Genomic DNA, 27,608 nt, shown 5'->3' with positions numbered 1-27,608 from the left:
AAAACGGGATAAGGAAGAGAAGGAAGAATGAATATGACTGAGACAACTTTGGGAATACGTGGAATTTACACAACTGACATGAGTAATGTCCATGCTTATGTTAGACATGATGATAAATTACCCCCACAGAAGAGTGTACAGGGCAACTCAATGTCCACGGCTGCAGGCACCTTGGGGCATCCAGCTGCTCTGGCATGGGGTTCTCCTCAGCCTGTAGGTAGATATCTGCTCCACTATGGACCTCCAGGGGCTGCAGGGAGACAGCCTGCCTCACCATGGTCTTCACCACAGACTGCAGGGGAATTTCTGCTCCAGCACCTTCAGAACCTCTTCCGCCTTCTTCTTCACTGATCTTGGCGTCTGCAGAGCTGTTCCTCTCACATATTCTCACCCATCTCTCTGGCTGCAATTGCATAGGGTTTTTTCCCCCTTCTTAGATATGCTACCCCAGAGGTGCTGCCACTGCTGGGCTGAGCCTTGGCCAGCAGTGGGGCTGACCTGCAGCAGGCTGGCACTGGCTCTGTTGGACACAGGGCAACCTTCTAGCAGCTCCTCACAGAAGCTGCTCCTTCATCCCCACTGCTTCCAAAACCTGGCCACACAAACCCAACACACTAGGTTTAAAGCAAACATAAGGAAGTCTTTCCTCAAGGATGGGATGTTTCAAATAGGAATTTTTTTAAAGTGTGTGAAAAATTGACAGTGTAAGAAGACACAGAGATGGATTCTGTTTCAAACTGTGCAGCAGATAAACAGAAGCTGGGAGAGTATAATGCAGGGAGTCTCTTCTTATTTTTGTCCCATTCTTATACTCTGTCTTTTAAGCATGTACTCCAGGGTCCTGTCACGGATGATCTTGATATTGAATGATATTAAACTAGGCAAGCCCTTAACTGGGCTCACCACTTGCATATCCTGCAGGTACTTCCAAAAAACACATCTGAGGAGCACTCTGATTCAGACTCTAACCCCATTTTCCACTGATTTTTGATGCTGTGTGTCCCACATCTCTCTACTTTCCCATCCCTTGGTTGCTGTGAGTTTCCACCAGTCTCAGCACTAATACAGTATTCTGATCAGTTGCTGCCGGTCATAGAATGGTGACCCAGAGTCCCCAAACTTGACCTACCTTTTTAGAATCACTCTCATAACAATGATAGAGTTCCTAGCAGAGTTTTTTGCACACTGTTGTAATACAAACAATGCAAACATCTCATCATATTCACTAAATTCAGAAATGTGGCAGTCCCACAGAGGATTGTGTGTCAACAGGAGTGAATTACCAAGTGAGACACTGGCTGGTTTGTGTGTAATAAAACCTCCTTTATTCTACCCACAGTGAAAAGCAGAAATCATTGACATTTGAAATATAGACTTTTTTTTTTTTCCCAAGTCAAAAGCAGAGAAAAGAACCAACCAAGATTAATTTTCCTCATCTGTCTTTAGCTTTTCCCTAATCCCTGAGGCAACAATGGCAAAAAACAGCTCAGGGAAGAAGGTGCGAATGTAAACTGCTGCTCTGGGGATGGGGTTGGCCATCAGGACCTCCTGCTTCTTACTGCTCACCGTGCGCAAGACTTCCTCTGCCACCTCCACGGGGTGCACCCCATATGCCACCTTCCTGAAAAAGACTGAAAATTAGAGAGGAGTGAGAGCTACAGTCAGACAGACAGATACCTCTGAGGGAATGGTGGTGAAAAGATACACAGCTAGTGCACCAGTCAAATGAGTTACACTCCTACACACTTTCAATCCCCTACTCTTTCCCTTCCCCTCATCAGTATGATGTCCCTAAAGTCTTTCTACAATTCTGAAGTAAAAACCTTGCCGTTCTGAAGAGAAGGAGCAACTTGAGTGCAGTGGAACTCTCCCTTGGGACCTTTCATGCTCTGCTCCATTTCCCATGCCATGGTGTATTTATTTTTCCACATAGGATCATAGAATCATTAAGGCTGGGACCTTAAAGATCATCAAGTTCCAACCCCTGTGCCATGAGCAGGGACACCTCCCACCAGACCAAGCTGCACAAGCCTCATCCAACCTGGCCTTAAAAACCTCCAGGGATGGGCAATCCATTCCAATTCCTCACTACCCTGATAGTAAAGAATTTCTTCCTAGTATCTAATCTAAATCTCCCTTCTCCAATTACCTCTTGTCCTATCACTGTCTTCTCTGATGAAAAGCCCCTCCCCAGCTTTCCTGTACGCCCCTTTCTAGTACGGGAAGATGCTCTAAGGTCTCCCTGGGGCCTTCTCTTCTCCGGGCTGAACACCCCAGCTCTCTCAGCCTGTATGAGAGCAGAGCTGCTCCAATCCTTGGGTCATCTTGGTGGCCCTTCTCTGGACCCTCTCCAACAGCTCCATGTCTCTCCTGTGCTGAGGGCTCCAGAGCTGGACACAGCACTCCAGGTGGGGGCTCACCAGAGCAGAAGGGCAGAAGGACAGAATCCCCTCCCTGGCCCTGCTGGCCACACTTCTTGTGATGCAGCCCAGGACACAATTGGCCTCTGGGCTCCAGCCCTCACTGGCAGCTCATGTTGAGCTTCTCATCTCCTCCCACCCCCAGGTCCTTCTCCTCAGGACTGCTCACAATCCATTCTCCCCTCAGCCTGGATTTGTGCCTGGGGTTGCACCAACCCAGATGCAGGACCCTGCACTTGGCCTTGCTGAACTTCATGAGGTTGGCATTGGCCACCTCTCCAGCCTGTCAAGGTCCCTCTGCATGACATCCCTTCCCTCTGGGGTGTCAACCACACCACACAGCTTGGTCTCATCAGCAAACTTGCTGACGATACACTCAATCCCACGGTCCATATCTCCAGCAAAGATTATGGTCTCTCCACATTCCTTGTCTTTTAACCAGGCTAATCTTGTCTCCAGTTTCTCTTTTTCTCCCCTAAACTGAACAGCCTTTCTGCCATTTCAGCTCTTCCCTATGCTCTTTTCTTTTCCCTGGGAAAAGTCTCCACACTGCCATATGGGCCTTATCTACTATCTTTTTTAATGTATCAAACATTACATTTCCAAATGGATGCCTCCCAGTTGCCAGGTGCTGGTTGACGATGGTATGAACAGATGAAGGTTGGGTTCACAGTGCTGACAGAAATATCAAATTCTTCCATTTCAGCTCTGAGACAATCAAAAAAGCCCACAGCAGCATGCTTAGAAGCAGCATCTAAAAGAAAGAAAAAAGCCCCATATTTGCATGTTTCAATATTTGAATTCACACAGATGTATGATAGAGCCCCATAAAACATGAATGTCTGGAAAACTGAGCATAGAAAGATTAGTCAAACGAACAGTGAATTATTTTAACCCAGTCAAATTGTCATATGCCATTTTTTAAAAGAACAAAACTATTTGTACAGGGCACTTAGGCATGAGCGATCTGCTGTGTCTTCCTATACATGTCAAAGAGCACGTGTCTGGATTTCCCTGTCAGAAATATTAAGTCCTGAGTTAAGGAATAACACTTTTATTATCTCTACAGTTTAAAAATGTCATTGGTGGATGTAGAGTTGTCCCTGAGATGAGTCCCCACACCATCTGCTGCTGCAGTTTGTGACACATCCTCTTCTGCAATGCAGGAGTACTAATGTTTTGTAAACTAATCAGGCCTTTGCCCTACAGCAGCAATCCAATGTGCTTTAATATTGATTTTAAAGTTACTGAATGTTAAGAGGTTTTTAAACTGTGCTTAGTGCCTTTTTGTTGAGAATACTATTTAAGAAGAATAATAGTATATGAACCCTGACCAAAAACCAGAACTACCTCTTAAGTGCAGGAAAGCTGCAGAGCACTTGTCCACCTTGTATTTGCCTCAGTTTGCAGTGAAAATAAATCTGTGCTTAATATAATATTAATATAATTCCTTCTTCTGGCAGTTTAATTTCATGCAACATAGGTATTGGTAGAGGCACTGTAACAACTACTTCTGTTAGTTTTTCTGCTACACGTGATTTTATACACACACAATGTGTCTCGACACAATCAGCTGTTTCCTAGATGAAAACCACTCCAGTTGTCCCATTCATGTGTTGTTTCTTTTTTGAGCATTTTTGGTAGTTCTTATTGTTCTTTTGAGATGGGGGACCATAACTGCACACAACGTTCCAGATGTAAGCACTACACAGATTTATACAAAGGCATAAAGACAGGATTGTTTTCATTCATTTTTTTCTCCACTACTTTCCTTGCTGTTTTGTCAGTGTGTTTTGGCATCGTGGAACTGTAAGTCACAACCCTGAGGTCTCACAGACCTTTTAAGTTAGAGCCCATCATTCATTCCAACTGTAACAGTTAAAAATTAGTACTTGCGTCTATCCTGTTTTCTGTCCACTAACCTTACATTTTATTAATGCAAAGACCTTTACTCATAATTCAGGGCAGCTCAGTTTCATTATCAGCTTTGCATGAAAGACCTTTTTGAAAATTTCCTGACAAAGTAAGCAGAATACAATCACTGCACCTCCTTTGCAGCTCCCACACCTGAACACATTGAGTACAGGAGTGTCCCCCTAAGCAGTTTCCAGTACTAACTAGCATGTTGTATTTATACACTGCTTCATTCTTCAGTGTGGTTTCCAACACTCCCAGTACACGTTAGACCTACAAGTTTCCTGAATGTCTCCTAAGATCATAAAAATCCTTCCTGTCACATTTGATACACTCTTGTCCCCAAGTACATTAGGCAGTAGTTACACTTCAAAGATAGTATTTTAACTATTTCTTCTTGAGTTCCACTTCTTTGAATAATTTTCAGCCAAATACTGAATACAAATGGTTTACTGAATTGGGATGCAAATTAGAGCTTTCAATAACCTATTGTCAGGGACATGGAATACTCACAAATTATGCTTTAGAATGTACGTTTTTGATATGTGTGTAACTTACAAGCTGCACGAAATGGGATTCCTATTTTTCCTTGGATACTATTAATTAGAACAATTTGGCCAGTTCTTCTTGAGATCATATTGGGGAGAATGGCTGAAGAAAAAGAAAGAAAAGAAAGAGCCATGTAAGTGAAAGAGTCCAATGTATTTAGTGAAAAGTGACAGCTGAAATGTGGAGAGCACAACTTTAATGAAGGTTGTCGCAATACTGCAATCAAAAATATCACACTGATTGTCTTCCAGACTTCACTTGGATTCCACATGCAGATTTGGGTGCAGTACCATCCCATTTAATTGCTAGCTTGTCTGTATCCTTACAAGGATTTTGAAACCCTTTGTCTTTGTAACAAAGCAGCAAACATGTAAATAAAGGAGTCACCATATGCAAATTACAATAAACGGGCATTGTAAAAAAATTATGTCTTTCAAATGTTTATATATTTCTTGACAAATCTATTTCCAAATCCAGGCAGTCTGATTCCGATCATCTTCATATCCATTTCAGTCCACTAATTTTCACATAATTGTTTTTTATTATAGTGAAGGCAGCAAAAAAAGGCCCCAAACAAATGAAAATGAAACAGCGTCATGCCAATAACTCCAGCTTTCAGTGGTAACAGCAAAACAGGAAAAAAAAATTAAAATACCTTTGGTTAATGTTATAGGTCCAAAATAGTTGGCATCCATGATCTTTTTATCAAGTTCCAAAGAAATGCTCTGCACTGCTCCTTTCACCTTCATACTTGCATTGTTGATCAGTATATCTACACAGCCATAGCAATTCAGGATTTCCTTTGCTACATCCTGAATGCAGTTAATGTCTGAGATATCCAGAAGTATCAGCTTTGGGGCATACGTCTACCAAAGAAAAGATGGATTTCAAGGATAACTGTTACATAAACATGTATTTCTATTTACTGTCTTGTAAATTTCCCTACCATTCTCACAAAATCTTTGATATTTTTCTTTTAGAAAGAAGATCATTCAGCAACAGGTATTATAGAACCACATAATCATAAAAGAATTTGGCTTGGAAGGGACCTTTAAAGATCACCCAATGCAACCTTCTTGCAGGGAGCAGGGACATCTTCAACTAGATCAAATAGAGCCCCGTCCAACCTGACCTTCATTGTTTCCAGGGATGGGGCTTCTACCACCACTCTGGGCAACATGATCTAGTGTTCACAACCTTCATTGAAAAAAATTTCTTCCTTACATCTAGTCTAATTCTACCCTGTTTTAGTTTAAAACCATCACCCCTTGTCCTATCACAACAGCCTGGGCTATAAAGTTTGTTCCAAGTATTGGAAGGTACTTTAAAGTCTCCCTGGAACCTTCTCTTCTCCAGGCTGAACACCCCAGCTCTCTCAGTCTGTCTCCAGAGCACAGCTGCTCCAGCCCTTGGGTCATTTTTGTGGCCTCCTCTGGACCTGTTCCAACAGGTCCATGCTTTTCCTGTGCTGAGGCTTCCAGAGCTGGACACAGTACTGCAGGTGAGGTCCTACCAGAGCTGAATGGTGCCTACTTGCATGGTGACCCAGTGGCAGTGAGGAATCATATGCTCCCACAAATTTCCGGCTGGGACTTCTCCCAAAGTAGTGGAGAAACTCAAAATTAATTCAATCTTTACATCTATCTCCTACTCCTTAAGCACTCTAATTATGTGAAAAAAAGAGTGATAGTTCCTGTGATTAAATGAAGCACTCTGGATCCCTCTCATCTACAAATCCCTATGGCTAGAATCTGTGGTTGGGTTGCTTGTTCAAAATTCAGGACCACTCAGTTGCTTTACAGGAATTGCCTTGAATTAGCTCAAGAGAGTAGGATTTCTGACTTGGACTTTTCTAATAATGCTCTGAAGACCTTCAGAGATGTTTTTCTCTCTTTCTTTCTCTGAACTGTGTTGGGTGTGTTACCTGGGTAACAAAAATGGCCATTAACAGTGAATCATGTTTCACATACCTTGTTTTACTGGATTTTAAACTGCTTTGTGTACCTGAACAAGGTATTTACCTTGAGTTGTGAATTTTCAAAGCAGAGTGAGGAAATCCTTACCATACTGGGGTCTGCCACACTAATTAAAGCATCATACAAGGCTTCTAACTTTTCCCATGTCCTGCCACACAACACAAGCCTTGCTCCTCCTGTGTGAAACACCCGAGAACATTCTAGAAGAGAAATACATTTAAAAAAATTTAATAATTATCATAAGAATTTGATTTAGTTTATTTTTCTTAAAACGGGGTGCTGTTTTTGCTAATGAAGTTGAATCTATGCTTTAAAATTCATTAATTTGGAAAGAACAAATACATATGAGAACAAAGAAAGCACTAAATGGCACTAATATATATGTGATTAACAAATTAAAATTTAATGTAATGGTTTAATGAAGCCACCATTACTCATAGCCAGGCATTCCAGCTGGAGATACTGTCAAGGGAAGAGGAGTAAGTGGGGGATAGAGAGGGCAGAGATAAGAGCAGGGAAAGAGGGGTGAGAACTGTTGTTTACAGGGAGCAGGAAATGTTGAAGTCTTTAAGGGCTGAAAAGGAATGTGCAAAGAGGAAGGTGACAGCTGTTTGTCCTGATTTGCTGCTACTCTGCAGTGACAGCCTGTGTGTAATAAGATCTCATAGTAGCAACATGCTAAAAATAGCTCTTAATGTGTTTACAAAACCTCTCATTCTTTGAATAAATGCAAAGGTCTGCAGTCTAAAACCTTTTCCAGCAGCACTTATGGCTGAGACAAAAAATGTACATTTAAAAATAATTTGATTTGTTTAAAAGTACATTTCTTAATTTCTGCTTCATCTGGGCAGCTCTGAATACATACAAGGCAATGCACACATTTTATCACTCAGAGGGTGGTTCTCTAGCTGTTTCTCTTCTCTGATACTGAGAAGAAATTAGACAACTCACCTTTGCCCAGTCCAGAGATGGCATCCGTGATCACCACCACCTTGTTTTGCACAGCAGACTTGGACAAGAGCCACCTGAGTGACTGGTAAATATAAATAACTCCACTGATTCCAAAGAGAAGCAATGGTAAAAAAAGTACAGCAAGGATACCCATCTCTAGGGGAAACAAAAGACCATATGAGAGTAAAAGTAATGGAAATATGCATTCATTATTTTTAAAATTATTATTATCTTAAAAAGCAATGTGTTCATCTACAGAAAATCCAGTCACCATGCCAAAGGCATGAAGCAGTGGGAAGTTTGTTTTCCAATCCATATATTAATATTATTGAATAAACAAGGTAATATTGTTTGTCTGTTTTCTTCATCATTGCATGGTCTAATCAAATCTGGATTCCTTTTACTTAAAATTACTCTATGTTGGAAAAAAAAAAAAAAGAATTTTAGTAAAGATTGCCTTGAGGAAAAATATAGGTTAAAATATAACACTGGATTTTTAATTATGATATTATAGGAAAAGAGCTAAAAAGCTTTTAATTCTAATTTCAGATAAAATACACAATAGAAGTGTTTTCTGTTCTAAAAAACAGAAAAAATAGAATCACTTACTATGGATATGAAGACTCCAGGTACAGATAAATCATTCTCTGTATTTTTTTAAATGTTTGTATCACAGGTCTAATTAAAGCTCTTTAGCAATTCTATGGAGTGTTGCATTTGTTGAGGCTGCTCCCCCTGAATGAGAAGGGCTGGGAACGGCCATGTGACAGAGACACTTCAAAGTAAATATAGAATCTACAGTGCAACCCAGTCCAACAGGTCAGTCATGGAAGAACTTTCAGTACAGGATCAATTCAGCTGTGACAGGAAGCTGGACATGAGCCGGCACCATGTGCTGGAGCCCAGAAACCAACTCTCTCATGGGCTGCAGCAAAAGCAGTGTGGGTAGCAGGGCCAGGGAGGGGATTCTGCCCATTTACTTGGCTCTTGTGAGATCCCACCTGGAGCACTGGGTCCAGTTCTGGAGCCCCAAACACAGGAAGGACATGGAGCTCCTGGAGAGAGTCCAGAGGAGGCCACAAAGATGATCTGAGGGTTGGAGCAGCTCTGCTCTGGATACAGGCTGAGAAAGTTGGGGTGTTCGGCCTGGAGAAGAGAAGGCTTCAGGGAGACCTTAGAGCACATTCCAGGGCCTGAAGGGCCTCCAGTAAAGCTGGGGAAGGACTTTTCACCAGAGTATGTAGTTATAGGACATGAAGGGGATGGTTTTAAGTTGGAAGAGGGGAGATTTAGGTTAGACATTAGGAGGAAATTCTTTCCTGTGAGTGTTGTGAGACACTGGCCCAGGTTGCCCAAGGAGGTTGTGGAATCTCTATCCCTGGAAGTGTTCAAGGCCAGGTTGGATGGGACTTGGAGCAACCTGTTCTAGTGGGAGGTGTCCCTGCCCATACAGGGGGTTGGAACTGCATGGTCTTAAGGTTCCTTCCAACCCAAACCACTCTGTGATCTTTCTGTCTTGCCTTCATTTGCAGTTGTTTATAGGACAGTCTCAGTTTCTTGTCTTTGGCCTTCAATTAACTTTACACATAAAAGCATTTGTATAAACTCCATTATAACACCAGGTCTTCAAGAACAAGCAAAAGGAACCATAAAGAAGTTGATACTTGAAATAATCACTGTTTAGCAACATCAGTGATGTATGTATGTGTCAGGAAAGGTCCTTGAGCAAGCTGCCTTGGGAATCGGTGCATCACACAGCCCTGTGGTGGGCAGCTGAGTGCTGGGGGTACCCCAGCACTCACCACTGGCACAGCTTGGCTGCCTACTCCTGCAAAAGGAGACGTAAATACTTGGACAGTCTGAAAACCCCAACCTCCCCTCCTTTCCAGCAGAACTGGGGGCCGCGATTTCTCCAGGTGACGCCCCCCCTTTCCCTGTGAGCGTTCATGGCTCTGCTCAGGGCAGGAGGCACATGGGGGCTTTGTTGGTGTTCAAATCAATCTCCTTTAAAAAAGGACTAAACAAAAAGAAAAAATTAAAAATATCCACACAAGAAAAGAACAGTTGAAGATGCTTTATTAATTTCAATCCAATTAAACATAATGAAACCCAGTCAAACCGTCCCTTTCCTCAGGCCTGCAGTCCCTGCCTTTCCTCTTGGTGACCGGGATGGACAGGAGGGTTTGGCCGGGCACCTCCTGTCCTGCCTGGCTGCCGGCAGCCTCCTGGGCTTTCCCCCCTGGAGCGCGGTGAGGAGAAGGACGGCAGCCGGGGCCCGGGAGCAGGATGGAAAAGGGGCATCTGCCAATGAACTGTGGCACGAAACGGAGGGGCACTGGGCAGGGCTGGGGCTGCACTGCACGGGAGGAGCAGGGGCTGGGGGGTCCTGCTCCCCCCTTGGAACCTCCTTCCTTCACGCTGGGTGCCAGCCATGGCCGCGGGGCAGGGGCTGGCGTGGCTGGGGGACAGGGAGAGGGGCTGTCAGGGGGCGAGGGTCCAGCTCCCTCCCGGGGGCACTGGCAGCTGCTCAGCAAGCAGCAATCCTTTCTGTGCCACACGCTGCCTGGCCCTGCACCTGCCCCAGCTCAGTCAGGAACAGACAGTGCAGGGGCCAAAAGCTGACCCTCCAGACATCTCGCAGCAGGAGGACGAGGTCCAGCAGCCGGGGCAGGCCAAACAAGGCCACGGCTGCTGTCCTGCCTGGTGCCACAGAGCTTGCCCAGGGGGGACCTGCTGTCCTGCCTGGCTGCAGAGATGATGGATCTGGCCCTAGGGGTCAAGATCCTTGGGAGGATCCTCGGTGACTGGGAGCGATCCTCGTGGGCTGACACTGTCCTTGTGTCCCTCTGCCTTGGGGACAGCCTGGGCTTGTCCCTCGGGAAGCCTGGCAGGAGAGAGCAGAGAGGGCCGGTCTGGGGGGAGCCGGGGGCGACATGGAGGGGGGAAAACCTGGCCCCCCGTGGGCACTTTGCCTACCCCACCGCTGTCCCCTTCACCCCCAGGGTCCCCGCACACGCCCGCCCCAGCCGTACCGTTCCTGAGCGGAGCCAGAGAGCGGCTGCCTGAAATCCAGGGACATTCCTGCCTCCCCAGGTAACCCTGCCAGCACCAGCTCTCCCTGGGGAAACTTTGGCATGGAGCCCTGCAGACTTCTCCAGCCCAGCCCTGCTCATCCTCCCTCTCTCATCCCTACCTTGCTGGGGGGCTGGAGCAGCTTCAGGACGCTGGGTTGAAGGGGCAGGAGGTGCTGGGGACGCTACAAGGGCAGGTGATTGAAGGAGAAATTCTGGGGAGCAAAACTCAGAGCACAGATCAATTAATGGGAGGAGATATTCTGGCCCTTGTAGGTCGTAAACCATGGGAATAGAATGCAGCTAAGTGAAGTGGAAAAGCACTGACCCTGAGAAGCAGATAGTAAGAAGCCACAGTAAATCTAACTAAGGTTTGGGATGGATGGACCCCCTATCTCCCACGTGCCAAATTAGAGCCACAAGAGATTGTGCTTTTGGGATCAGTAAAAATGGATTTTTGTGTCAAATTTAATTATAGGGGAAGAAAATCAATCTAGAGCATCAAGCTGCATCCCGTCTCTCAATCGCCGTGGGTGATCCTGAGCTGGCTCCCTCAGTCCACCTTGTCCGCTTTCTCCTGCAGCCTCTCCATGCACAGGGACAGAGCCTTCCAATGCAGAAAGAAGCCCATGATGCCACCGTAGGGTCAGAGCTGCCTTTGGCCAGCCCAGCACCCACCACCTCCCCACCCCTGGCCAGAACCTCCTGGACAGGCCCCTGGAACCTCCCCAGGGCTGCCAGCAGGGTTGGCAGGGGGACCAGTCCCCTGTGGTGCCCAGCCCAAGCTCTGCCTGCAGGCTGCTCCAACCCCGCGGGGCTTTCGGCCACCAACCTTGAGATCTTCGTCCGTCTGCTGAAGCTTGTCCATGAGGCTCCTGGTGACCGAGGTGAGGGCCTCACCGATCCTCTCCAGCTTGACAGCTCTGACCTGGATGCTCGTCAGCAGCTCCTGGTCCTGCTCAGGGAGGAGGGTGACAATGTGGTGCCAAGCAAGGGGGGACTGGCTGCCCCGCGGGGACAGCCCCCGGTTCCTGGGCTGGTGGCCACAGGCTGCCAGTGGCAGCAGGATAGCTGGTGTCTGTGCTGCAGACTGGGCTGCCTGCCCCTCTGCCTGCCCCTCTGCCTGCTGCTGCCCCGCGCTCTCCACCATCACTGACAGCTTGTCCAGCTGCAGGGAGGGGAGAAGGAATCACCTGGGAGATAGGATGGATGTGGCCAACAAGCCCGGGTGGCTCTGGAGGCTCAATGGTGCCATCCAGCCAGGGGACGGGGACAGGAGCCCGGCCAGGACCACCCCGCCGAGCCAGGGGGCTATGGCAGCCCCCCCTGCCTCAGCCGCTCCTGGAGCTGCTCGGCTGTCTTGGTGACCAACTGCTCCAGAGCAGCCTTGGTCATGTCCTGCTGCTCTCCCAGCTCAGGTGGGCACGGCCCGCACACCTCCTCCCAGCGTGGAGGGAGCCCTTTGGCTCTCCCCTCCCCACCCAAGCCCCCCAGCATCTCCCCAGCTCCCCTGGGGACCTCTGCTGGCTCACCTTCTCGTTCTGGCCCTGCCAGTCACTCTCCAGGCCCTGCAGGGAAGACACCTGGCCCTTCAGAGAGGACACCCGGCCCTGCAGGGCGGACAGCTGGCCCTGGAGGTCAGACAGGAGATGGCAGATGCTCTCCTGGTCTAGAGATCCTCGCTTTGTCCTCAGGGCGGTGGTCGCCAGGGTGGCCTCCTGCAGGGTGCCCGTGCTCACCCTGGTGGGTCGAGCAGGCGCAAACTGGCTGCCACTGCCCTGCTGGGAAGAGAAGGCAAAGGGATCAGGGTTACAGGCAGATGTGCAGCAGCACCGGGGGCTGGCTTGGACCCACTAGCACTTGCTGATGGCAACGCGGGGAGGACCCAGAGCAAGCGGAGCAGCATTTCAGCCCCAGCTCTTGCTCCCCAAAACTCTGTCCCTTTCCCACAGGGAAGCCCCAGGTCCCAGCAGGAACTCGGGCTTAACTCAGACCCTGCTCTAAGGGCAGCTCACGGGCCGTGCAGAACCCGTAGGAGGGGGCTTGGGCAGGGGAGCACCCAGGGGACCACCCAGAGCCTCTACCTTGGAGATGCTGCTCTCCTTCTTCCCTTTCCTCCTGGCCGGGAGCAGACAGCACAGGGCCCCAAAGTTGACCGTCCACATGTCTCTGGGCACGAGGATCAGGTCCAGAAGCTGGGGCAGGCCAAACAAGTCCATGGTGCTGTCGTGTCTGCTACAGCAGAGCTGACCAGGGGACACCAGAGGCTTTCTGCCGGGGGTATCAGTCTGGTGAGTGAGAGATGGATAGCTGATAGCCTTCCTTCTCCTTGTCACCTCAGGAAGCGATCCCAACTGGGGGGTCACACGAGTGGCAAAGTGAGCCCCGGCGTGGGGTTTTTACAGGGCAGAGAGGCTGAGGTCACAGAGCAGGATTGTGACCTCACCTGTAGCCAGGCAGGGCTGCAGGGCTGGGGGCTGGGCCTGGGGGTGCCTTGGGAGGCTTGGCTGCCTCCTGCAAAAGGAGATTTAGGACAGTCTGAAAACTCTGGTGATAACACATCCGTGTATTTCGGGAGGCAGAAATCAAGAACCTCTCCAGATGTCAACATTTAGCCTTTCCCCTGCATCTGAATGAATCTTGTTTCTGCTACCGCGACAAACAGACAAGGAGCCTCTTTCCTGCGGGCACCCCTGGCTTTGCTGGCTATCAGCACAGCGTGCCTGCAGTGCCCTGGGGCAGGACACCCCTTCCTGCCTTGCCCCGCAGCCCCGGCACAGAGCGAGGCTTTCCAGCCGCCGCCCTTCCCCCCCCTTTCCCTGCCCCGGGCCCCGCGCTGCTTTTCCCGCCCTTTTCCTGCCCTGCGGGGCCGGTTGCCGCGGCGCAGGCCCCGCCCACGGGCCCCTCAGCCAATCAGCGCTGCCCTCAGCGGGACTGGCCGGGCTCTCCGGGCAGCCCCGCCCGGCGCCATCTTGCGCCGCTTCTGCTGAGGGCAGCGGGGCTGGGGAGCGGCCGCCCGGCGGGCCCTGCAGGGCTGGGCTGGGGGAGCTGGGGCTGGGAGGGGGAACCCGCCACAGCCTCTGGCTGCTCCCCGCATTTGTTAATAGAAGGCTGTCATATACACGTGTGTCTGAACGTCTCCAAACCCAGGGAGAAGGGAGCAGCAGCTCAGAGGAGCTGCGGGTGGAAGGGGTTTCCCTGCTGCCCCCCCAGCATCCCTGCAGCAGGGCAGGAGATGGAAGGGGGGAATCGGGAAAAAGAGCAGCTGGTGGAGGCAGCTGCGGGCACCCGGTGTTAGAGGTGAATCAGGAGCTTAATTTGCTGATCAGATGTGAATGTATGTGACTGAGTGTTAAGCTGCAATGTTCGTTGAATGTTTGTAGTTCTGTTCTGTAATGGTTAATGTTGGCAGCTATACCTCGTTATTTAATGCTAAATGCTGACAGCCATATCAGGTAGATAGAACTATAAGTTAGATAGCCTTGGTGTATAGAAGCATAAGTTATAGAACATCTTGCTTGAGTGTGCAAGTCCTGGAGAGTAGCAACAACAACGCAGAGACTGAATTTTCCGAGAGAGAGGTAGACCCCCCCCCTCCGAAAGCGGCAGGACAGGGATGGAATTTTCCGAGAGGGGTGGACCCCCCAAAACGGCAGGAAAAAGAACTGTATAAAAGGGACCCCCGCGCAGAGCCGCGTGCGCACCGTTGGCAGAGCACAGACTCCCCGGCCGCCCGGCGCTGGATCTCGGCCGCCCAGCGCTGTTTGCTCACCTACCTCGAACAAATTGATTAGTTTCTAAATTCTTTTTCTGGCTGGTTATTGCCGATTACACCCGGGATGTGGCCAAGGGGGCCACAGCACCTGGAGCAAAGCACCTGTCCCTGGCTTCCCAAATTCTCCTCTGCTTCTCTCGCAGAGCTGCCCCTCACCCCGTCCTCCCTCCCTCTGCACCCCCCCAGGCAGACTTGCCAAAGTGTTAGACCTTGTCTTTTTCCCTCTCCCACCAAAGTCTGTGTGGGCTGTGAATGGTGAGTGGCCTCTTAAAAGAGAGATGCCAAACTGCTCCAGTCCTTCATGTCGTCTGGCCAAGGGGCATCGCTGAATTCCAGCACCTGCTCTACACTGACAGTGTTGGTGAGGCCATCATGGTCTGTCCATTTGTCCAAGATGTACTGCAGGAAAGCAGTGGCCATGAAGGTTTCGCCAGTGGAGGACATTAGGTCCTGGTGGTCAGACATCAGGTCGTGGTGGGAAGACAGCTGGTCCTCGTGGGCAGACAACTGGCCCTGCATGGAGGACACAGGGCTCTGCAGAGAGGACAGCTGGTCCTGCAAGGAGGACATGTGGTCCTGGTGGGAGGACAACAGGTCCTGCATCGAGGACCCTGGGCCCTGCATGGAAGGCAGCTGGTCCTTCACAGAGGACATAAGGTCCTGGTGGTCAAGACAACTGGTCCTGCTGGGCAGACAACTGGCGCTGCCCAGGGTGTCCTGGTTGGCTTGTGGGAGGACCTGCTCCTGCCCCCGGGGCCCCTCGCTGTGCTGCCCAGGGAGGAGTACGGAGGCTGGAGGTGTGGGTGGGTCTTGTAATCCACGTCCTGTGGCAGCTGAGGGCACGTGGGCACGGGGAGCAGGGGGCAGCAAAGCTGGGGTCCTGTGACGCTCAAGGGGGTCCGGGATCCACCAGGGCCTGGCCACGTTGGTGTCCTTGACGGAGAATTTCGTCAGCCACGTGGGGTCAGTTGGGCTGTTGTCCAGGCCAGCCGAGTGACCCTTCCTGCCCTTCCCGCTGTTGTCGGGCCACCCCTCAGCCGTGCCACGGCTCCTGCCTTCCAGGGCTGCATGGGAAGGGAAAGGAGGTGAGAGGGCAGATCCTGCAAGAACCAGAGGGAGAGGGTTGAGGCTCCCTCCCCGAGGCAGAGCCGCTCTCCTGCCCCGTGCAGGGCCGGGGTGCTGCAAATCCTGGGTGCTGTTGGGCAAGACCCATCCCCTGGGTGCTGTGCACCACAGCCCCAGTGCCTCCCCCGGGGGGCTTTAGCAGCCCTGAATCTCGGGGAAGTTCCCTCCAAGCCCGGTGTCTCCCAGCCCCTGGCAGGTCGGAGCTGCCCAGCCAGCCTTGGGCTGAAGCGAGGAAGGAGAAAAAACAAAACCAGCCAACTCAAAAAGCCCCTCAAACAGCCCTGTCGTCCCACAAAGGGAGGACATTTCTCCCGCCCACTGCTACCAGGACCAAGTCTCCGGATCCAGCACCTCAACTCCCCGGGCACGACACCAGCACTGACCCCAGCCTGGCACCATGGTCGTGGGCCAGCCTGGGGAGGGAGGCAAGAAATGCCCAGGTCCCTCCAGAAGGAAACCCTGCCAGCTCCCCAGGGTGAGGTTCCCTTGCCAGCTCACCTCTGCTGCTGTGAGCTGCCTGCTGGGTGACAGCTGAGCCCATCACTTGGGGCTGTCACTGCCCATCAGATGGGACCCCCTGTTCTGCCTGGCTTTTGTGATGAAGGATCTGTCGACAGGGGTCAAGAGCCCTGGGAGGATCCTCGGTGGCTGGGAGCGGTCTGTGGGGACTGACTGTGTTCTTGGGGACAGCCTGGGCATGTCCCTCAGGAGGCCTGGCAGGAGAGAGAAGAGGGAGCCGGTCTGGGGGGAGTGGGGGGTGACAGGGAGGGGGGAAAACCTGGCCCCCCATGGGTACCCTGCCCACCCCGCTGTCCCCTTCACCCCTGGGATCCTCCCACATGCCTGCCCCAGCCGTACGTTTTCTGAGCTCCTGCAGCTGCCTGTCCTGCCAGCTCTTGTCCCTGGGGCCATCCTGGCCCAGCAGCTTCAGCTCCTCCTGCTGGGAAGGAAAGAGTGGCTGGCTGAACCCTGGGGACAGTCCTGTCTCCCCAGGCAACCCCGCCAGCGCTCCCAGGGGAAACTGAGACATGGAGCCCTGGGGACTCTCAGCAACCCCCTCCCAGCCCCACTTGTCCTCCCCTTTCCCTCCCTCTTCCCTCATCCCTACCTTGCTGGGGGGCTGGAGCAGCTGCGGGGCGCTGGGTTGAAGGGGTGGGAGGTGCTGGGGGAGCTGCTGCGGGCTGGTGATGCTCTGCTGGCTCCCGCAGTCCTGTGGCTCCCCGGGGTACCCGTACTCGGCCACCTGCTCCCTGTGGGATGGGGCATGGGGGGGGCTCAGTGCTTGGCACAACAGCACCCCGTGTGTCACCCTGCACCAGGGCGGGGGCTGAAGGCTGCTCCCAGGACATCTGGTCTTGCAGGGAGGACATCTGGTCCTGGTGGGAAGACAAGTGGTCCTCGTGAGCAGACAGCTGGCCCTGCATGGAGGACACAGGGCCCTGCAGGGAGGACATCTGGTCGTGGTGGGAAGACAACTGGTCCTCGTTGATCCTCCAACTATACCAATATATACATATATATGACCAGTTTTTCATCCCGATCTCTCCATGGGGGAACCAGGCCAGCTGCTTCTGGGTGATGTAGAGGCCTGCCATGGGTGACTGGGATTTGCAGAAGGAGGAGAGCAGCTGGGCAGGGGGTCAGGAGAGGGGCTGGGACTGGCAGGGGGGGCGGGAGGGGTGGGAGGACTGCATTTGGGAGAGATCACCTAGTTCGAAGGCCCCTGCCATGGGCAGGGACGCCTCCCACTAGACCAAGTTGCTCCAAGCCCCATCCAACCCGTGACCTTCCCAGGGGAGGGGAGAGATGGGGGCTTTTGTAGTCTTCAAATCAGGGGGGTAGGGGAAATGCAGGTTTGGAGTTGTTTCATATTTTCACTGTTTAATTGTTTCACCGTTGCGCTGTTTGATTGTTTCAAATGTTTTCTGTTTAAATAAATGTAATGAATTGCTTAAATGCCTTATATTGACACTGTTTCATTATATCACTCTATAACTGGTTATCTATTTAATTAATTTGGTTTAATATACAGAATTTAATTAAATTATAAGACACTTAATGTTTGGGGCAGGGGGTTGTTCCACAAGGGAGGCTCCTGTGAGAAGCTGCTGGAAGCTCCCCTGGCTCCAATTCCAGCCTCACCTCTGGCCAAGGCCCAGCTAATTAGGGAAGCTGGATGCACCTCTGAGAGTGACATATTCAAGGCAGAGAAAAGGAAACTGAAAAAAAGACCTGCAGGGCAGGGGAGGTGGGGTGGTGAGGCAGGGATCCCGAGGGCAGGGAGGAAAGAGGGGGGAGGAGGTGCCTGAGCACGCGGCAGCGCGCAGCGGCAGCGGTGAGAGCTGCTCCTTTAATTCCTGAGGATTAGAGAAGGGGCCGGGCTTCCCGGAGACGGTGAAGCCGGGGCAGAGCGAGGAGACCCGAGTCTGAGCGGGAATCCTGCGAGGAACAGGAAGGCTGGCGTGGCGGGGCCGTGGCTGAGAACGGCGGCAAGGTTTAAAAGCGGCCATCTCGGCAGCTCCCTCGGAGCCCGCGGCAGCGCGGGGCGGAGAGCGGCAGCGGCAGGAGCAGGGAGAGGCGCGAGGGCAGGCGGGGAGCAGAGAACACCGGTAGCTTTCTCTAGCACGGTCACAACACGCCCTAAAACCGTATTGGAAAAGGATGTGGGAACTCAGACGGAGGTTCTGAGCAGGCACGCAGCCGTGCAGGTGTCTGGCTGCAGCGAATGCCTGAGCCTGGCACTGGTGCCGGAGGGAGCCCGTGGCACCGCGTGTGTGCGGTGTGAGCGAGTAAATGATCTCCTGGGCAGGTGGTTAAACTGACGGAGGAGGTTGAAAGACTAAGAACTATCAGAGAATGTGAGAGTGAAATAGATTGGTGGAGTCACACCCTGAGGCAAGGGCAGAAGGAAGAGGTTCTGGAACAAGTGATGGATCCCCTCCCCTCCTGTCGTCAGACAGAAGGAGAGAACTTTAGAGACATGGAGGGAGGTCCGTCCTCGGAGAGGCAAGCAAAAACCCTCCCAACCCCCTGCACCCTCCCAGTTGCCCTTGAAGAATAGGTATGAGGCCTTGGAACTTCAGGGACAGGAAAATGAAGTTGGAGTGATAGATCTGTCTAGTGAAGCACCTGGGACTTGTCAGTCAACCCGATGCCTTAGGACTTCTTCAATCAAGAAGAAAAGGAAAGTAATTGTGGTGGGTGACTCCCTCCTGAGGGGAACAGAAGGGCCCATCTGTCGACCAGACCCATCCCACAAGGAGGTCTGCTGCCTCCCTGGGGCTCGGATTAGAGATGTTAAAAGGAAACTCCCTAATCTTGTAAATTCCTTCGATTACTACCCACTGCTGATTTTTCAGGTTGGCAGTGACAAAATTATTACAAGAAATGTAAGGGCAATGAAGAGAGACTTCAGGGCCCTGGGACGGCTGGTTAGGGGGTCTGGAGCGCAAGTAGTGTTTGCCTCCATACCTCCTGCAGGAAGGGGTGGAGAGGTAAACAGGAAGAGTTTACTGATCAATGAATGGCTACGAGACTGGTGCCAAAGGCAGGGCGTTGTTTTTTTTGATCATGGGCTGCTATATGAGACACCTGGCCTGATGGTGGCAGGTGGGATCCACCTGTCCCAGAGGGGGAAAAGACTTTTGGGGCAGGACTTGGCAGGGCTCATTGAGAGAGCTTTAAACTAGATGTGAAGGGGGAAGGGGAGAAAACTGGGTCTGTTAGGGACAAGCCCAAGAGGAACATACCAGGGCCTGAAGGAAGGTGGTCTAAGGAGGATTTGGTCCCACCAGTGTGCTCTGCTTGCTTCCTGAAATGCCTGTACACCAATGCACGCAGCATGGGGAATAAACAGGAGGAGTTAGAGGTCTGTGTGCGGTCTAAGGGTTATGATCTGGTAGCAATAACAGAGACATGGCGGGACAGCTCACGTGACTGGAATGTGGCCATGGATGGCTATGTGCTTTTTAGGAAAGATCGGTCGGTGAAGCGAGGTGGTGGAGTTGCTCTTTATGTGAGAGAACAACTAGAATGTATCGAGTCCTGCCTGGCTGCCGGCTGCCTCCTGGGCTTTCCCCCCTGGAGCGCGGTGAGGAGAAGGACGGCAGCCGGGGCCCGGGAGCAGGATGGAAAAGGGGCATCTGCCAATGAACTGTGGCACGAAACGGAGGGGCACTGGGCAGGGCTGGGGCTGCACTGCACGGGAGGAGCAGGGGCTGGGGGGTCCTGCTCCCCCCTTGGAACCTCCTTCCTTCACGCTGGGTGCCAGCCATGGCCGCGGGGCAGGGGCTGGCGTGGCTGGGGGACAGGGAGAGGGGCTGTCAGGGGGCGAGGGTCCAGCTCCCTCCCGGGGGCACTGGCAGCTGCTCAGCAAGCAGCAATCCTTTCTGTGCCACACGCTGCCTGGCCCTGCACCTGCCCCAGCTCAGTCAGGAACAGACAGTGCAGGGGCCAAAAGCTGACCCTCCAGACATCTCGCAGCAGGAGGACGAGGTCCAGCAGCCGGGGCAGGCCAAACAAGGCCACGGCTGCTGTCCTGCCTGGTGCCACAGAGCTTGCCCAGGGGGGACCTGCTGTCCTGCCTGGCTGCAGAGATGATGGATCTGGCCCTAGGGGTCAAGATCCTTGGGAGGATCCTCGGTGACTGGGAGCGATCCTCGTGGGCTGACACTGTCCTTGTGTCCCTCTGCCTTGGGGACAGCCTGGGCTTGTCCCTCGGGAAGCCTGGCAGGAGAGAGCAGAGAGGGCCGGTCTGGGGGGAGCCGGGGGCAACATGGAGGGGGGAAAACCTGGCCCCCCGTGGGCACTTTGCCTACCCCACCGCTGTCCCCTTCACCCCCAGGGTCCCCGCACACGCCCGCCCCAGCCGTACCGTTCCTGAGCGGAGCCAGAGAGCGGCTGCCTGAAATCCAGGGACATTCCTGCCTCCCCAGGTAACCCTGCCAGCACCAGCTCTCCCTGGGGAAACTTTGGCACGGAGCCCTGCAGACTTCTCAGCACCTCCCTCCCAGCCCTGCTCATCCTCCCTCTCTCATCCCTACCTTGCTGGGGGGCTGGAGCAGCTTCAGGACGCTGGGTTGAAGGGGCAGGAGGTGCTGGGGACGCTACAAGGGCAGGTGATTGAAGGAGAAATTCTGGGGAGCAAAACTCAGAGCACAGATCAATTAATGGGAGGAGATATTCTGGCCCTTGTAGGTCGTAAACCATGGGAATAGAATGCAGCTAAGTGAAGTGGAAAAGCACTGACCCTGAGAAGCAGATAGTAAGAAGCCACAGTAAATCTAACTAAGGTTTGGGATGGATGGACCCCCTATCTCCCACGTGCCAAATTAGAGCCACAAGAGATTGTGCTTTTGGGATCAGTAAAAATGGATTTTTGTGTCAAATTTAATTATAGGGGAAGAAAATCAATCTAGAGCATCAAGCTGCATCCCGTCTCTCAATCGCCGTGGGTGATCCTGAGCTGGCTCCCTCAGTCCACCTTGTCCGCTTTCTCCTGCAGCCTCTCCATGCACAGGGACAGAGCCTTCCAATGCAGAAAGAAGCCCATGATGCCACCGTAGGGTCAGAGCTGCCTTTGGCCAGCCCAGCACCCACCACCTCCCCACCCCTGGCCAGAACCTCCTGGACAGGCCACTGGAACCTCCCCAGGGCTGCCAGCAGGGTTGGCAGGGGGACCAGTCCCCTGTGGTGCCCAGCCCAAGCTCTGCCTGCAGGCTGCTCCAACCCCGCGGGGCTTTCGGCCACCAACCTTGAGATCTTCGTCCGTCTGCTGAAGCTTGTCCATGAGGCTCCTGGTGACCGAGGTGAGGGCCTCACCGATCCTCTCCAGCTTGACAGCTCTGACCTGGATGCTCGTCAGCAGCTCCTGGTCCTGCTCAGGGAGGAGGGTGACAATGTGGTGCCAAGCAAGGGGGGACTGGCTGCCCCGCGGGGACAGCCCCCGGTTCCTGGGCCGGTGGCCACAGGCTGCCAGTGGCAGCAGGATAGCTGGTGTCTGTGCTGCAGACTGGGCTGCCTGCCCCTCTGCCTGCGCCTCTGCCTGCTGCTGCCCCGCGCTCTCCACCATCACTGACAGCTTGTCCAGCTGCAGGGAGGGGAGAAGGAATCACCTGGGAGATGGGATGGATGTGGCCAACAAGCCCGGGTGGCTCTGGAGGCTCAATGGTGCCATCCAGCCAGGGGACGGGGACAGGAGCCCGGCCAGGACCACCCCGCCGAGCCAGGGGGCTATGGCAGCCCCCCCTGCCTCAGCCGCTCCTGGAGCTGCTCGGCTGTCTTGGTGACCAACTGCTCCAGAGCAGCCTTGGTCATGTCCTGCTGCTCTCCCAGCTCAGGTGGGCACGGCCCGCACACCTCCTCCCAGCGTGGAGGGAGCCCTTTGGCTCTCCCCTCCCCACCCAAGCCCCCCAGCATCTCCCCAGCTCCCCTGGGGACCTCTGCTGGCTCACCTTCTCGTTCTGGCCCTGCCAGTCACTCTCCAGGCCCTGCAGGGAAGACACCTGGCCCTTCAGAGAGGACACCCGGCCCTGCAGGGCGGACAGCTGGCCCTGGAGGTCAGACAGGAGATGGCAGATGCTCTCCTGGTCTAGAGATCCTCGCTTTGTCCTCAGGGCGGTGGTCGCCAGGGTGGCCTCCTGCAGGGTGCCCGTGCTCACCCTGGTGGGTCGAGCAGGCGCAAACTGGCTGCCACTGCCCTGCTGGGAAGAGAAGGCAAAGGGATCAGGGTTACAGGCAGATGTGCAGCAGCACCGGGGGCTGTCTTGGACCCACTAGCGCTTGCTGATGGCAACGCGGGGAGGACCCAGAGCAAGCGGAGCAGCATTTCAGCCCCAGCTCTTGCTCCCCAAAACTCTGTCCCTTTCCCACAGGGAAGCCCCAGGTCCCAGCAGGAACTCGGGCTTAACTCAGACCCTGCTCTAAGGGCAGCGCACGGGCCGTGCAGAGCCCGTAGGAGGGGGCTTGGGCAGGGGAGCACCCAGGGAACCGGCCAGAGCCTCTACCTTGGAGATGCTGCTCTCCTTCTTCCCTTTCCTCCTGGCCGGGAGCAGATGGCGCAGGGCCCCAAAGTTGACCGTCCCCGGGAGCAGACGGCACAGGGCCCCAAAGTTGACCGTCCACATGTCTCTGGGCACGAGGATCAGGTCCAGAAGCTGGGGCAGGCCAAACAAGTCCATGGTGCTGTCGTGTCTGCTACAGCAGAGCTGACCAGGGGACACCAGAGGCTTTCTGCCGGGGGTATCAGTCTGGTGAGTGAGAGATGGATAGCTGATAGCCTTCCTTCTCCTTGTCACCTCAGGAAGCGATCCCAACTGGGGGGTCACACGAGTGGCAAAGTGAGCCCCGGCGTGGGGTTTTTACAGGGCAGAGAGGCTGAGGTCACAGAGCAGGATTGTGACCTCACCTGTAGCCAGGCAGGGCTGGGGGCTGGGGGCTGGGCCTGGGGGTGCCTTGGGAGGCTTGGCTGCCTCCTCCTGCAAAAGGAGATTTAGGACAGTCTGAAAACTCTGGTGATAACACATCCGTGTATTTCGGGAGGCAGAAATCAAGAACCTCTCCAGATGTCAACATTTAGCCTTTCCCCTGCATCTGAATGAATCTTGTTTCTGCTACCGCGACAAACAGACAAGGAGCCTCTTTCCTGCGGGCACCCCTGGCTTTGCTGGCTATCAGCACAGCGTGCCTGCAGTGCCCTGGGGCAGGACACCCCTTCCTGCCTTGCCCCGCAGCCCCGGCACAGAGCGAGGCTTTCCAGCCGCCGCCCTTCCCCCCCCTTTCCCTGCCCCGGGCCCCGCGCTGCTTTTCCCGCCCTTTTCCTGCCCTGCGGGGCCGGTTGCCGCGGCGCAGGCCCCGCCCACGGGCCCCTCAGCCAATCAGCGCTGCCCTCAGCGGGACTGGCCGGGCTCTCCGGGCAGCCCCGCCCGGCGCCATCTTGCGCCGCTTCTGCTGAGGGCAGCGGGGCTGGGGAGCGGCCGCCCGGCGGGCCCTGCAGGGCTGGGCTGGGGGAGCTGGGGCTGGGAGGGGGAACCCGCCACAGCCTCTGGCTGCTCCCCGCATTTGTTAATAGAAGGCTGTCATATACACGTGTGTCTGAACGTCTCCAAACCCAGGGAGAAGGGAGCAGCAGCTCAGAGGAGCTGCGGGTGGAAGGGGTTTCCCTGCTGCCCCCCAGCATCCCTGCAGCAGGGCAGGAGATGGAAGGGGGGAATCGGGAAAAAGAGCAGCTGGTGGAGGCAGCTGCGGGCACCCGGTGTTAGAGGTGAATCAGGAGCTTAATTTGCTGATCAGATGTGAATGTATGTGACTGAGTGTTAAGCTGCAATGTTCGTTGAATGTTTGTAGTTCTGTTCTGTAATGGTTAATGTTGGCAGCTATACCTCGTTATTTAATGCTAAATGCTGACAGCCATATCAGGTAGATAGAACTATAAGTTAGATAGCCTTGGTGTATAGAAGCATAAGTTATAGAACATCTTGATTGAGTGTGCAAGTCCTGGAGAGTAGCAACAACAACGCAGAGACTGAATTTTCCGAGAGAGAGGTAGACCCCCCCCCCTCCGAAAGCGGCAGGACAGGGATGGAATTTTCCGAGAGGGGTGGACCCCCCAAAACGGCAGGAAAAAGAACTGTATAAAAGGGACCCCCGCGCAGAGCCGCGTGCGCACCGTTGGCAGAGCACAGACTCCCCGGCCGCCCGGCGCTGGATCTCGGCCGCCCAGCGCTGTTTGCTCACCTACCTCGAACAAATTGATTAGTTTCTAAATTCTTTTTCTGGCTGGTTATTGCCGATTACACCTGGGATGTGGCCAAGGGGGCCACAGCACCTGGAGCAAAGCACCTGTCCCTGGCTTCCCAAATTCTCCTCTGCTTCTCTCGCAGAGCTGCCCCTCACCCCGTCCTCCCTCCCTCTGCACCCCCCCAGGCAGACTTGCCAAAGTGTTAGACCTTGTCTTTTTCCCTCTCCCACCAAAGTCTGTGTGGGCTGTGAATGGTGAGTGGCCTCTTAAAAGAGAGATGCCAAACTGCTCCAGTCCTTCATGTCGTCTGGCCAAGGGGCATCGCTGAATTCCAGCACCTGCTCCACACTGACAGTGTTGGTGAGGCCATCATGGTCTGTCCATTTGTCCAAGATGTACTGCAGGAAAGCAGTGGCCATGAAGGTTTCGCCAGTGGGAGGACATTAGGTCCTGGTGGTCAGACATCAGGTCGTGGTGGGAAGACAGCTGGTCCTCGTGGGCAGACAACTGGCCCCGCATGGAGGACACAGGGCTCTGCAGAGAGGACAGCTGGTCCTGCAAGGAGGACATGTGGTCCTGGTGGGAGGACAACAGGTCCTGCATTGAGGACCCTGGGCCCTGCATGGAAGGCAGCTGGTCCTTCACAGAGGACATAAGGTCCTGGTGGTCAAGACAACTGGTCCTGCTGGGCAGACAACTGGCGCTGCCCAGGGTGTCCTGGTTGGCTTGTGGGAGGACCTGCTCCTGCCCCCGGGGCCCCTCGCTGTGCTGCCCAGGGAGGAGTACGGTGGCTGGAGGTGTGGGTGGGTCTTGTAATCCACGTCCTGTGGCAGCTGAGGGCACGTGGGCACGGTGTGCTGCACCACCCTCGGGGTGGAAGAGGAGGTGGGGTGGCAGGGAGCGTGGGGCACGGCCATGCACGCCAGGTCAGCAGCCAGGGGGAGCAGGGGGCAGCAAAGCTGGGGTCCTGTGACGCTCAAGGGGGTCCGGGATCCACCAGGGCCTGGCCACGTTGGTGTCCTTGACGGAGAATTTCGTCAGCCACGTTGTAATGGGCAATAAACAGCCAGAAAAATTTTAGAATTAATTAATTTATTTGAGGTAAGTGAGCAAACAGTGCTGGGGCGGCCGACATCCAGCACTGGGCACGCCGGGAGTCACCGCTCCACCAAGACGCGCACTCGGGTCCTCGCGGGGTCCTTTCTTATAGAGTTCTTTTTCCCGCCGGTGCAAGGCTCCGCCTCTCCTTGGAAAATTCCATACTCTGCGTTCTTTTTCCCGCCGTTGCAAAGCTCTGCCCCTTCTTGGAAAATTCCATCTTCTGCATGGTGATAGCCGTTCCTCGGGACATGCGCAGTCACTCAAAATGTTATATAACTTAAGGTTTGATACATGACAGGGTATAGCTTCCAACATTAACTCTCACATAACCACAACATTCAATGCTTTACAAACATGAATATAACTTCTAACATTTAACAACCAGCATTTAACATAACTTCCAACATATAACAAACATAACTTCCAGCATTTTAATAAACATTGCATTTTAACATTCAACCATATACATTCACATTTGATCAGCAAATTGATTTCATGATTCACCTATAACAAATTCCCCCCTTTTTCTCTTTATCCTCAATTTGCTGATCAAATCTTGAAACAACTTCTTTAGCTGCTTCAAGAAAGGAAGCATCCTCTATTTCAGTCAGTTTGTAGGGTTGCTCTCGCAACACTTTCAGCTGCACAGTCTCTATTCGGTTTCTGACAAAGGCCACAAGCTTGTTCAAAATACAAGGTCCAAAAGTTAGAGTAATAAGAAATAGAATCAAGGGCCCTAATATAGTGGACAAGCTGGACATAGATAATAAGGTTTCTGATTTAGACATGGTTTTACAGGTGCTAAATCACAGAGTGAGACAACGAAGCTGGGAGAGCCTGCAGTGAGATTACGTCTAATTACTTGAGAGTCCCTCCACCTTACAAGGGTCCATTCATAAGGTTTATGAGGACTCTCTCCCTGTATGCCAATTATCCAAATCATAATAAGCCAAATTCCTGTTTTACATCCAAATTTCGTTCTACCTCTTATCCCCATGGGAATGAGCACATCTCCTTTCATCAGGCCCAGCATTTTAGTCTCCACACTTTTACCCCTCTGCCTCCTTCGTCTACTCCTTTGCAGGGAGCAACGAGGTGTATCTTCTTCTCGGCAGCAGTGGTATTCTTCAGGAGTTCCTGGAGCCTTTTCTATTATGACTTCTATTTCTGCTCAATTCCCTATGGTGGCTTTAAGAGGTCTTTAATTTATCTTGTTTTCTTATCTCTCAGGTCTCTCCCAATTTCTCTATCCCACTCTTCCTCAGTGACTTCCTGAAAGTTTGCAAATACAACTTGCTTTCCACAAAAAACTGCTTAATAATCCTTGTGAATTTTATTCCCCTAACATGTTGAATCAGATTGTGTGGAAAGTATTGTAAAGGAACTAATTCAAAGTGCTCTCTATTTTCTAACACATATTGCCCCTGTCCTCCGTGGTTCTCATCTGGTTGACCATCAGATCTTGTCCACTGTCTAATATTCTTTGCCAGGACTGAAGGAAAGTGTCATTTCTAAATCCCTGATCACACTGTTGGCAGAGGTATAAACGTTGTAAGGCCACTCTATTTACCCATAGAATCCTTTTACAATGCCCACATAGAATCTTTACCCAAAATTCACAGTTTCTGTCCCCACAATGACAAGTAGTCCTCAAAGCTAAGTCTATTAGTGCTGAGCGTAGGAGATGTCTTCCTCCTGACGCTAACAGCTCCTGAGGCAGGAAGACTGCCTCAGCAACCGATATTGATCCAAAAAGTTCCTCAATTAATGGTCTCAACAGCTTAGTCCACCGGGACTGCCGTTGAGCTTCCCACTCATCCTGAGTCTGCATGGGATTTATTATTTTTTTCGAGTGATTTTTAGTCTCATAGGATCTGATCCCTGAGTCACCGTCCACTCAGGCGGTCGAATGGGTCCTTTAACTCTACTTGCATGAGTCCATCCTCTCTCAGCTGTTCGAATGGCTGTATCTGTTGTAAGTAAAACAAC

General features: G+C 52.7%; 2 protein-coding genes and 1 long non-coding RNA gene across 13 annotated transcripts in view; all 3 read right to left on the bottom strand.

Annotated features, from left to right (window-relative positions):
* The window catches only part of LOC127391811 (uncharacterized), a 141,494-nt gene that overhangs the window by 56,557 nt on the left and 57,329 nt on the right, over nt 1-27,608 (bottom strand). For 5 of the 7 annotated variants that reach the window (XM_051634962.1, XM_051634963.1, XM_051634964.1 and 2 more), the window contains one exon: nt 22,786-23,028. In XM_051634962.1, the coding sequence (XP_051490922.1) occupies nt 22,786-23,028 (243 nt within the window). Of the gene's footprint in view, nt 1-13,327; nt 13,382-22,785; nt 23,029-27,608 lie in introns of those variants that run through there. The other 2 variants (XM_051634970.1, XM_051634972.1) reach the window with 2 other exon arrangements.
* Nucleotides 1,303-8,564, bottom strand: DHRS7C (dehydrogenase/reductase 7C). Its single transcript, XM_051634960.1, has 7 exons — nt 8,420-8,564; nt 7,811-7,966; nt 6,947-7,059; nt 5,539-5,749; nt 4,893-4,985; nt 3,019-3,174; nt 1,303-1,631 (listed from the first exon to the last, which is right to left on the bottom strand). Exons 2-7 carry the CDS (start codon nt 7,962-7,964, stop codon nt 1,423-1,425), a joined length of 936 nt encoding a protein of 311 aa, XP_051490920.1. The 5' UTR covers nt 7,965-7,966; nt 8,420-8,564; the 3' UTR covers nt 1,303-1,422.
* On the bottom strand, nt 10,683-22,281 carry LOC127391815 (uncharacterized). Of its 5 annotated transcripts, none has more exons than XR_007891134.1 (3): nt 22,234-22,281; nt 21,534-21,656; nt 10,683-10,694 (listed from the first exon to the last, which is right to left on the bottom strand). It is a non-coding gene; the product is annotated as an uncharacterized LOC127391815 (long non-coding RNA). The 5 variants fall into 5 exon arrangements; XR_007891132.1 differs by lacking the exons at nt 21,534-21,656; nt 22,234-22,281 and adding exons at nt 11,714-11,836; nt 12,414-12,461; XR_007891131.1 differs by lacking the exon at nt 10,683-10,694 and adding an exon at nt 11,436-11,488.

This window comes from Apus apus, chromosome 17, assembly GCF_020740795.1.
Source record: "Apus apus isolate bApuApu2 chromosome 17, bApuApu2.pri.cur, whole genome shotgun sequence".
NCBI lineage: Eukaryota > Metazoa > Chordata > Aves > Apodiformes > Apodidae > Apus > Apus apus.
Note: the sequence above shows the minus strand (reverse complement) of the source record. Positions and strands in the feature narration are given on the sequence as shown.